The following is an 11,643-nucleotide window of genomic DNA, read 5'->3' on the forward strand; positions in this document are numbered from 1 at the left end:
ATGGCGAAGTATGATTGGTCAGATCACCTGTCAATCAAGCTCCCTGCTGCGCAGTGTAAGTTACCTCAGTCGCTTTAACATTAACTTACTTGTATTTGCTAGCTATTAGGGATGCTCATTTCGGTTAATTTTCCCAACCGACAACCGCAAATCATTATCCGATTATTAACCGTTAACTGATAAGATGGTAAGTTAACACTTTTCAATAAGGTTCATTCAGCGCTGCCGCTCCCACCACGCGCATCACGCACTGTGCGTAGGGTACCGAGTGCTGAGGGGGCACCAAAAAATAGTCTAATGAAAAATCAATAATTATATTTTAATTATTATATTAAATATATAGCTCACTGAATCTGGCATATGATTTGGTCTTATATGCAGTTCATCATTAATTAAATCACTGGTGTTAACCAAAAGCCAAATAGCTATTAAACTGTAAACCATCCAGTTGATTCAAGTTTGTTTTAGTTGTCTTCTCAAGCAAAATGTTTTTTTCGGGCATTTCCACAAGCTTTGAAGATAAAGGGATTGCTATTTTCAGTAGTGCTATGAAAGTCACTTTAATTCTATTACAATATTGATAAATTCAGATTTCCACGTTTCCATGGGAGCTGTACCATTATTTCAGTCTCCCTTCCTAGACGTGGTACAAAATTCTCCTCATTGGCCACAGTTAGCTTCATGTGCATCAGTCACATGTTGCAAGGTTAGAGTGATGGACATCACATCTTTTCTTTTCAGATTGACTTGTTTGGCTAGGTTTGTTTTTAGACTGTATCTAGTTAAATACTGGCTACCTACAAAATAAATCAATAATTTGACAAAATATTGATTTTAAAAGGAGTTTATTGATTTAAAAACGATTTGATCGGCGTGGGGGGGGGGGTTGTCTTATATATTTTTCTGCTTTTTTGTCCTTAGCATCACATGCCTGATTTATACATTGTCTGAAAGCTGATAAATAAGCTTTCCATTGATGTGTGGTTTGTTAGGATAGGACAATATTTGGGCAACATACAACTATCTGAGGGTGCAAAAAAATCAAAATACTGAGAACATCGTCTTTAAAGTTGTCCAAATGAAGTTCTTAGCAATGCATATTATTAATCAAAAATTAAGTTTTGATATATTCACAGTAGGAAATTCACAAAATATCTTCACGGAACATGATCTTTACTTAATATCCTAATGTGTTTTTGCATAAAAGAAAAATCTATGATTTTGACCCATATGTAGTTTTGGCTTTTGCTACAAATATACCTGTGCTACTTAAGACTGGTTTTGTGGTCCACGGTCACACATGATATTCAACAAAACTTCAAAAGTGCTATCTGGTCTTCAAAAAAGGCTTGAGAACCACTGCTGTAGAGTTGTTATCCTCATAAAAGTGTCTTTATGAGACACCTGACCTCTTTGACACGTTAAACCACAGAGGTAGACAGATATGCAGCACTTCTACAAGAAAAATAAACTTGTGGAAAAGAAAAGCCATTGCACCAGGAATGGGTTTGGCCTTTTCATTGGCACACACTGCACACTTTAGTATGACACAAGAGCTGGGGGAGTGTGGTGACATCTTCAGCCCATCCTGCTGTCCTGAAGCTCCTCCAAGCTGTGTGGCTGCAGCCATTACAAACAATTCGCTGAATAACAAGACCTGTGGCTCACCACCACCGCCCAGCTAATTTAGGTGGCTGCAAAATTGCAGACGCCTGAACGTGTGGGGGCGTCAAGGCTTAAATGAAGCCTTTTCTCTGCGTTTGGGGCTATGGTTTGGCTATGGAGTCTTTGGTTGACTGATGGAGAATTTAATCGCGTAGCTAAGCCCTTCTTTTGCTTTCCTGTAAGAAACCTACAATTTTTGGCTTCATATTCATAATGGCATACTATACTTTGCACTGTCATGGTATTAAGTCCTTAAACTTATTTGGATACTTCTTCACTATAGACCATATGATTAATATTCTTTAATATTGTTTAGTTTGACCATTTTATCTTGTTCTTGTAACAGGTTTTCCTACTTTATCTAAAATTGGTCAACTTGTAATTTTTTTTCTTCAAATCTGTGTTTTTAATAGATCTGTGGTATACCAGCAGAGCTCAAAAGAATCGGCCACCTTGCAGCCCTTCTTCACACTGCAGCTGGACATCCAATCAGAGAAGATCCGCACAGTCCAAGAGGCCCTGGAGATACTAGTGGCACGGGAGTCCGTTCAGGGCTACACCACTAAGAGCAAGCAGGAGGTGTGAATCATTAACAGTAAACGTAGTCTTCCCACAGATATATCTGTTAGTTTTTAAGTGAGCTGTTGACGTGGCTCCATATACTGCTGCTGTGATGTTTCCCCTTGAAACCTGAGGTGGATTTAAATGCAAGAATTGCAAAATATGTAGTTGTCCACTTGTGTTCGAATTGTTTTTTTTAACCATTGAGTTTTTAAATTTTAAGGAAAACCCTTGAAATTAACAATATTCCTGAAGATGTACTTGAAAAGTGCTTGAATTATTGAAAGACAATGTCTATAAAATAAGAGTTACTTTTAATTTAACTAGTACAAAAAAAACCCCCTCAAAAATAGCTGACTAAGCCAGACATGCATCACAAATCATTTGATTCAGTTAGGGACTTCAGATCGTGTATCACGAATAATGTAGTTTAGATCAGAGCTTTTACATATTGTGGATCATTTGATTCAGATCAGGACTTCGGAGCATGTATCACAAATCATTTGGTTTAGATTGGAACTTTGGAGCAGGTTCATAAAACTTTTGCTCCATGTTGGAAGTTTAGCGTGGAATGTGAATCATTTGATTTATCATTGGAGCTGGGGGATTGTGAATCATTTGATTCAGATCAAGACATCAGTGTATGTTCACGAATCATTTGATTCAGTTTGGGACTTCAGAGTGCATATTGTGAATCATATTAAAAAAAATGAATAAAAATTAAATACAAATATAAAAATGGTAGAAAACAACAATTAAGGCAGTACAGTTTAGGGATGGCTCGATAACACAATTTTGACTTCGGTACGATACTAGGATCTAATACCTTGGTATCGATACCATAGGTAAAAAAACAAAAACAAGGAAACAGGCAAATATAGGTGAATTGAAAACAGTTTTATTAAACACAGTGCTTGAAACTCTATGAACAACTGTGCAAAGAAATTGTTACAAAAAAATAACTACAATTTTGATTTTAGAAGAAACAAAACTGAAGAGATCTAATTAAAATAAAGTAATCTCTTAATATATTTTCAGTCTTTATCACAAAGAAAATGTGAATGCAACAACAAAAAAACCCAACAGAGTAGAGGATACAGGTTGGATTGTGATTTTGGGACTGAATAAAATGGGTTCACATATACATATCTTTTCAGTCTTTATTTTTTTGCTAGCTCCTTTGACCGCTGCAGAGCGCGTTTCATCTGTGTGATCCATTGCCGTTTGTCTGTTATCACGCTTGCCGGTTTTATGCCAGTTTGCGGAACATTGCCGCATAGTGGTGAAAATCGGAACAGCGGATGAAATACCGAACTGAGCAAACTTTTGATATTGTACCGTTTAAAAAAAAATAAATACCGGTATTTTCACAGTACCGGTATACCGCACATCCCTAGTACAGTTACACATCCCTTGCGGAAATTAACCATGGTTTTAATTTGAAAGAAGACATTGTTTGATACATGAGATCTCTGAAGTCTTTGAAAACCAGAAAAGCAGTGTTTAAAGTCCTAGTATTTCATTTTACAGTATCTGTACGAACCCTGTATTAAACTGTGAAACTTCTTCATTTGTGATGTGTGGCTGCTCAAATATTTGCTTATACTCTGGAATCAGAATCAACCTACAGATGGCTAATTATGAACTCTTTATATTTAGATAGAATATGAGAAAGAATTAATATTGATGCTGAAGAAGTTCGAAACCTGTGGCTGACCCTCTACCCTCTTTGTCTGCTTCTAGATTGAGATCAGCCGGAGAGTGACTCTTGAAGAGCTTCCTCCAGTGCTGGTGCTTCACCTCAAGAGATTCGTCTTTGAAAAGACCGGTGGATGTCAAAAACTGATCAAGAATATTGATTACCCAGTTGACCTGGAGATCAGTAAAGGTGCTTATTACAATTTTTATGAAACTCTTTTACTGATGTCACATTGATATTAGCTGGGTTCGCTAACTATTGATTTTAGATCGCATTAGATTGCATGATTTCAGTTGCGTTTGTTCGTTCCCAGGTGACATCAGGAGAAAAAAAAAATCCTGTTTTCTGCTAACTGCATCTCACTGCTCCCTCTTTAACGTGTAACTACTATATTTGGAATAATGCGAAAGTAAAACATTTATAAAGCATGTTATAATCTAACCATGCCATGCACATCTAACATGGTCATATTACTTTGTAGTCTCTAGCTTCCAAACACATTTTCCTCATTTCTATGCACATGCACTGTGCAGGTCCAGTCTCTATTTTATTTTTTTTTGTGCTCCGTTTGAATATATTGTTTCAAGATGATAACCATTACTTTGAAAATCTGGTGAGACTGTTTATGAGCAAAACTTTACATATGCTCTCAATTCTGCTCGCCACAAAGTGACCAGGTTCCTCCACTAAATATGAACATGACCAAAATAAACAAGAGCACTAATCCTATTGATGAAAGTGGGAATCCTATTGATGAAAGTGGGCTAGATGTCAGTCACTCCAACTGGGAACTATAAATACCAGATTCATCTGGAACTAACACTATTCAAAACAGCTTCTCTGGATTCAATTTATTAAGTTTTCTACATGCACCAAGTGTTTCCTCTCTTTGTTTTTGTATGATGCTGGTTCTCAGAACTATGAAATGGATCATACTAATAGTTCAAGTTGGCCTGCTATGAAACTGTTGCTGTATATTAAAGTGATTCATCATGATTTTCAGATCTCCTGTCGCCGGGGGTGCGGAGCAAAACTTTGAAAGGCCAAAGAACCTACAGGCTCTTTGCAGGTATGTTTTATTCCTGTTATACTGCGACTATTTGAATGTACTCTTTACAGTGCTAATTTCTAAACCGTCTCAACCGAAACTCAGTAACAGCTGTGTTTTAGTCCATTCTGTCCAGCATGGAGAGATGTGACTGGTATTATGTGACAACAGCATCTCTGGCGCTTTAGTGATTGGATGTTAACTTGCACATGAATGAAGAAACTTTAACTGTGTTTTCAGATCTTTGATAACCAAAAATGTACGGCTAAATCACAAGCATAAGTTTAAAGAAATAGGGCATAGACTGCAAGGCTTGTTTGCTATGAGCTTCTGTAAACATTGATGATACTTAAGATTGGCCCTCAGCTATACAGCCTGGCTTAATCACTGACTGGTGATTTGTTATTTGGACCTTTTCCAGAGTAAGATACTAATCCTGTTTATATGAGCTTACCTGACAGGCCCATGCGCAAATACTTTATTATGGCTTCCAGCAAGCTGTCATCAAGACATAAGCCTCCATCCTTCCAGCACCTTCCTATTGCTGACTAGTTAGGCCTTGTATTTCTGTTCTCTGCCTCCACACACGACTCACTGATCTGTTGAAACACACATGGCCTTCCCTTACGGGAGATGTTCACCTTTTTCCCCCACCTCCAGGAGTGAATTATAGTTTATTTTCCTTTCTGAGGGGAAAAATGGCTCCCTGCTTGTCAAGAAGTAGCCTGTCCAGCAACCTTAGCAACAGTTGCCATACCAATACATTTCCCTGAAGCCTTTTTTCTGACTGTTATCCATGTTTGAACATCTGGTAAGGATGGAAAACAGAGAGATTATTGTCTCCTAAACTTTTTATTTAATCGTCTGTAATATAGCACACACGATATTTCTGCTTTCCTTACCGTAAACGTTACTGGCAGCCAAGAATTTACTGCAATACATGTTGAATGTGTCTAATCAAGTCTGTATTCTGCCAATTTTCCTGTGTGATTTGATGTTAGAGTGGCATTAATTATGTAGGGTTGTAGTATATACTGTCAGAGAAGAGGTTTATAAAGGTTGCTTACAGTATTTTGGCCTGTGAACAACTGTAGCATACGTGGACAAATCTCTACACACTTCAAAGTTGCATATATATGTAAAAACACATGTTTTTAGGAACCCTTCGAATCCCCTGATTATGATAATGCAGGGATTGTGTAATAGGTGGTAGTTCAGTCCAAGTTGCCCATTAACCCAACAACTGCTTAAATTTGCTTCAAATATAAGTAAAATATTATCATTGTGCTTGTGGCATTCATCATATACAATTTTTGATGTTGTAACGATGCATTAATGCCTGTTTTTAAAGGCTGTCCCAATAAGATGCTTTTAATAATTTTTTTTTCTCTATTTGTGTAAGTGCAAAACAGATGATTCATAGGCGTTGCGTAATGTCAAGTTACTTTGCATTGATGCCAAACTTGAATCAAAAACAGTCAAAACACAAGGGGGAATAAACAGTCAGAATTCATTATAAAAAGCCAATATATGCACACCTGTGTAATGCTGGAGGTTGTGACGTTGTACATGTTTACATGCACATCAATACGCTGATAACTTGCAGAAATCAGCTCATTGAAATCACCAGTTGTTCCAGGTTACATGCAAACCAATAACCCAGATATTTAAGTAAACTGTGAAGACTTCTAATAAATCAGTTTGTTTCCCAGTAGTGACGTCAAAATAAAATTTTTGTATCTGAGTATTTTGTTAAATCAGCTGTCATGTTAAATAAGTCATTAAACAAAGAAGAGTGTTGCAACATGTAAGCGGGAATCTTAGGACCTATAATATCCTTTCAAGATGCAGTGTTTTGATTGTACCACTTCTGTTGCACGAAATGAGAACACATTTTTAAAATTGAATTTGTGTTATTTTCCTCCCTTAGTACAAATCTGAAAATGAAAACTGAAATGTGTAGTAGAAAGTTTTTGAAAGACTTGCATTATTTAAAAAGTCCACATTGTTTTATACATATGTGTCCCTGGACCACAAAACCAGTCAGAAGGTGATGTGTACATAAGGTGAGATGTATACATCATATGAAAGCTCAATAAATAAGCTTTCTATTGATGTATGGTTTGTTAGAATAGAACAATATTTGGCCGAGATACAACTATTTGAAAACCAGGAATCTGAGGGTGCAAAAAAAAAAATCACCTTTAAAGTTGTCCAAATTAAGTCCTTAATGCATATTACTAATCAAAATTTACATTTTGATATGTTAACAGTAGGAATTTTACAAAAAAATCTTCATGGAACATGATCTTTACTTAATTTCCTAATGATTTTTGGCATAAAAGAAAAATCAATAATTTTGACCCATACTATGTATTTTTGGCTATTGCTACAAATATAACCCAGCGACTTAAGACTGGTTTTGTGGTCCAGGGTCACATATGTTAGGCGATGGGGACACCATTATTTCCATAACATCAAATGGTTGTAAAGTACTCATACGATGCCACATTGTGTGGCTTTTGGTAGCAATTTTCAGTTGAAGGGCAACAAGAGAAGCAATGTCTGTCTTCACTGCTTTTCTGGCGATAAGAAGAGGAGAAAAGAATGGAAAGATGCCTGTAAACTAATCAAACTTCCTAAAGCCCTGCGTTTTTGTTCTCTCACTTTTGCCTTTGATGCTCTTAGTAGACCACAGCTATTGAAAGAGCTTACAAATGGCAGAAACAAGAAACGCTAGATACCATGCCGACATTTGTCATGACACTGCGGCCACTGAAGGAGTTTAGCCAATGTTTCGTGGGCGTGACGTCTGAGGCTGAGACTGTTTTGGTAGCGACCGAATTACATTACCAAAACATGTTTTAATAATATTTTAGTATGTGGGTTAAAATTCTGTAGTGAATGTTTCTACACCCAAAAAACAAACATCCTACTCCAAATGTTTTGGTTGTGACATTTTTAGATGCATTTGAACCCAACTCATAGATGCTAATCAGTACATGGTTAGCTAGAACAGTTCTGAACAGTTGTTTCTGTTTTTACTGACTTTTGAACATTTTTCTCAAAATGATGAGATCTATCTACTCACACATTGTAGCTATGAGAGAGGGAGACACAGGATTATTTCCTGATTATAAATGTACGGGTGTAGTTAAAATCAGTCTCGGCTAATGGACTAAAACAATACACTGATTCTGTAGTGACATGAAAATGCAGGACACAATTTTTTACATAAAGTTTCAGAATTTGCAAAGAAAATATATTTTTGGAACTTAAAAGAATAAAAACAACAGTGGAAAAAAATACATAAGATTTCAGAAGTTGAAATTTAAGGTTTGGGTTCGGGTCAGCCACTTCGCAATTAAAAGTACCCAATAAATGATGATTTTATATAAATTTTAAGCTTACTAATATTTTACATTTTATTGTGGGTTTTAATAGATAATAGAAGGATCTTAAACATCTACTTAGCAGTTATTCAAACAAAAAACACATTTAACAAAAGCAGTTGTTTTTTTTATTTTTCTACTACATCAGTAAGAGACTTGAGACTCATTGATATTATATTAAGCAATACATGTCTTAAAACCCAGTTATCCCTTTAAACATGTGCATGTAAATGCACTCATTGTTTAGCTACTATAAACGGCTTCTGCTGCCTCTTCATTTGGCCACATCTGGCTCTCTTCTTTATTTTACACAGATGCACACAATATATACACAAAGGAGTCGCAGCCACATTTATTGGTGTAAATTTGAGTAGAAATTCCTTTATTTACATTCTGAAATTCTTGTTTTTCCACAGTCGTCTATCACCATGGGAACAGTGCCACGGGTGGCCACTACACTACAGATGTCTTCCACATCGGTCTGAACGGCTGGCTGCGCATTGATGACCAGGCGGTGAAGATCATCAATCAGCATCAGGTGGTGAAGCAGACTGCAGAGCGCACTGCCTACCTGCTGTACTACCGTCGTGTGGACCTGCTGTAGAAACCATACTCATACACACAAACGCTCACACAAGCATACGTTCAAACACACGTTTACATGCAGACACGCACACAATCTCTCACACACACACACAACCACGTGTCTCAACAGGAACACTGCCCAACTTCACGATTGTCCTTTTTCCCTCAACCCTGCTATTCCAGAGAGCCAGCTTTTCCAACTTTTTTCTTTTTCTTTGTTTTTTGGAAGAGGAAAAGACATCAGATGTATCTAAAGACTTTCCTGTAATAGTGTTTTCCCCCTCCACGCATGGTCTGGAGAAGCAGAGGGGAGAAATGTTAGCACTGCAGAACGCTCCAGTTCGGAGAGACAGACCTGAATCACTGCAAACATCCGCAGCCTCGTGTTGACTGGCCGGAGAGCATCCCGGCTGAAAGAACTCGAACCGGTTGAGGCTGATGGACTGCTGGAGAAAATCATTCTTTTTCTTTTCTTTTTGTTTAATCTACTTTTTTAAAATGGCATAGGAAAAAAAAGATGAAGTGTTTTGCCTTTTAGCGAGAGGAGTTGTCGGCCTAATTTGCAGCAAGTTAAGTGGAGCCTGTTAAATTCTTGACTAGAGCATCAATGTGGCCCAACACCAGCAAGCTACCAAACTTTGTGTAGATCTCAATGTAGGAGTTCGTCGACTCCACAAGCGAGACACACCACCACCACCACCACCACAACCTCTTCTCTCCCCGCTTCACATCTAGATTACACTCGAGTCATGGGAGAACACATATAGCGGTTGGGAGAAAGGGTGCTGCAGTGTGCTGAAATGGTTAAAAGCAAAACAAGAAAAAAAACAAAAAACAAATTGGCTTCTTGGTTTTGAGACCTTCAGTGTGATTTTTGGGTGTAGGATTAGAATGACTATCTTACAATTTTAATGCGCTTTAGGATATAAATGATTACAAAAGCTTTGTGCACGTTAAAAATGAAACCGGTCAATTAATAAGGCGGATGTGCGTCGTTTGCACATTTCTTGCAGATATTTAAGTTTTAAAAGTATTAAACGCAAAAATCTGAATCTTGGCGGCGGTCACCTCGATCAGCTCCCTGGGGGGGTTGTGCTTGTTCCTTAGGCTTTTTGCGTACTTTCACACTGGCGAGATGTGTCTCCATCATGAACATTGACTCGCGTTTGTTTTTTGTCCCCTCTCGCCATCTTTCATTCGTTCTGTTCATACGAGTAAAGTGTATCCGCTGTCCACTGGCTGCCTTTCGATGTCAGTAGAGCAGCAAGAACTGAGCCACTCCTGCCAAGTTTCGAGAGGGAGCTGTGTTGAGATACATCTGGTCTGCATCTCATTCTGTTGTGTTAGCCCGCTCCGAGCAGTCAACCTGTCTTATGCATGTTGAGGCTCCGTGTGCAGCTCCGAGGATGATATCTCAGAATGAGTCGCAAGAAATGTCTCTTACTGCAGTTTATCCGCCGTGGCGCAACTGCAGATGCGCACAAACAGCAAATCATGTTTGCATCTGTTTAAGAGACCTTGCATCATCAATATTATACCTGATTGTATTTTGTTGATTTATTTTGAGTTTTCATTCCCCATTCGCATATTTTCTGTTCCATTTAAATTGATCTTTTGAAAGGAAATGACCCAAGGTTAAAGCACAACAATGAATAAAGTTATACAAGTACTATGCCTGACCTTATTTATTTCATTTGGACTTTTTTTTTTTTTTTTTTTTGTAATTTAAATTCATTTTTCCACACAAAGTATCACTGACATGACAAAGTTACTTTGAATAACTAACACGATGACATTGCTCTGCTTTCCTAGGCCCAGAAATAGGGATGTAACAATATCAAAATATCGCGATATAAAGTCCACGATACGGTATTTATTGCGATATTTAAAAATTATTCTAATGCACTTAGAGAATTTAATATCAAGAGCTCAAGCCCATGTTCTTAAGAAAAATAAAGTCACAAGGTCAGTGAATTGACTTGTACCTGAATTTGAGGAGACTCAATCCTCCTTTTTTTTTTTTTTTTTTTTTTTTTTTTTTTTTTTTTTTTGTTATATAATGTCTCAGTCTAAATTACATTCACACTGGTGTTTTAGGAAGCCAAACAAATTAGAAAATGATAACATATATGTGACCCTGGACCTCAAAACCACTCTTAAGTAGCACGGGTGTATTTGTAGCAATAGCCAAATGATAGATTTTTTTTTTTTTTCCCCTACTGTAAATATATCAACTTAATTTTTGATTAGTAATGCATTGCTAAGAACTTAATTTGGACAACTTAAAAGGTGTTTTTTTTTTTTTTTGCACTCTCAGATTTCAGATTTTCAAATAGTCTTATATCGGCCAAATATTGTCCTATTGTAAGAGTGCAAAGCTTATTTATTTAGCTTTCAGGTGATTTAGAAATCTCAATTAAAAAAAAAAGACACTTATGACTGGTTTTGTGATCAAGGGTCACACATTGTAAAACAATTGCACTGCAAAATAAATAAATTAATATTTCATAGGTATATTATTTTTGTTCTACAGTACAGGAGTGAAATTGCACTACTACTTGAAAGACAGATTTTGGATGGCAGTACCCATTTAAACTTCTAGCTGTCAGCAATTCATATTGCAGTTTTAAGCTTTTATTTTGACAAAATCAGCAGTAGAGCTTTTATTTTGAAGGAAAACTGTTTAGTGAAAG

At 37.0% G+C, this 11,643-nt stretch overlaps 1 protein-coding gene across 3 annotated transcripts in view; it reads left to right on the forward strand.

Moving 5' to 3' along the window:
* usp10 (ubiquitin specific peptidase 10) overlaps positions 1–10,622 on the forward strand; it is a 33,187-nt gene extending 22,565 nt beyond the window's left edge. For all 3 annotated transcript variants that reach the window (XM_073835632.1, XM_073835633.1, XM_073835631.1), the window contains 4 exons: positions 2,079–2,244; positions 3,970–4,114; positions 4,929–4,994; positions 8,782–10,622. In XM_073835632.1, coding sequence (XP_073691733.1) covers positions 2,079–2,244; positions 3,970–4,114; positions 4,929–4,994; positions 8,782–8,969 — 565 coding nt within the window. In that variant the 3' untranslated portion in view covers positions 8,970–10,622. The remainder of the gene's footprint in view (positions 1–2,078; positions 2,245–3,969; positions 4,115–4,928; positions 4,995–8,781) is intronic.
* The last annotated feature ends 1,021 nt before the right edge of the window (positions 10,623–11,643 follow it).

Source organism: Garra rufa, chromosome 3, assembly GCF_049309525.1.
Source record: "Garra rufa chromosome 3, GarRuf1.0, whole genome shotgun sequence".
Classification (NCBI taxonomy): Eukaryota; Metazoa; Chordata; class Actinopteri; order Cypriniformes; family Cyprinidae; genus Garra; species Garra rufa.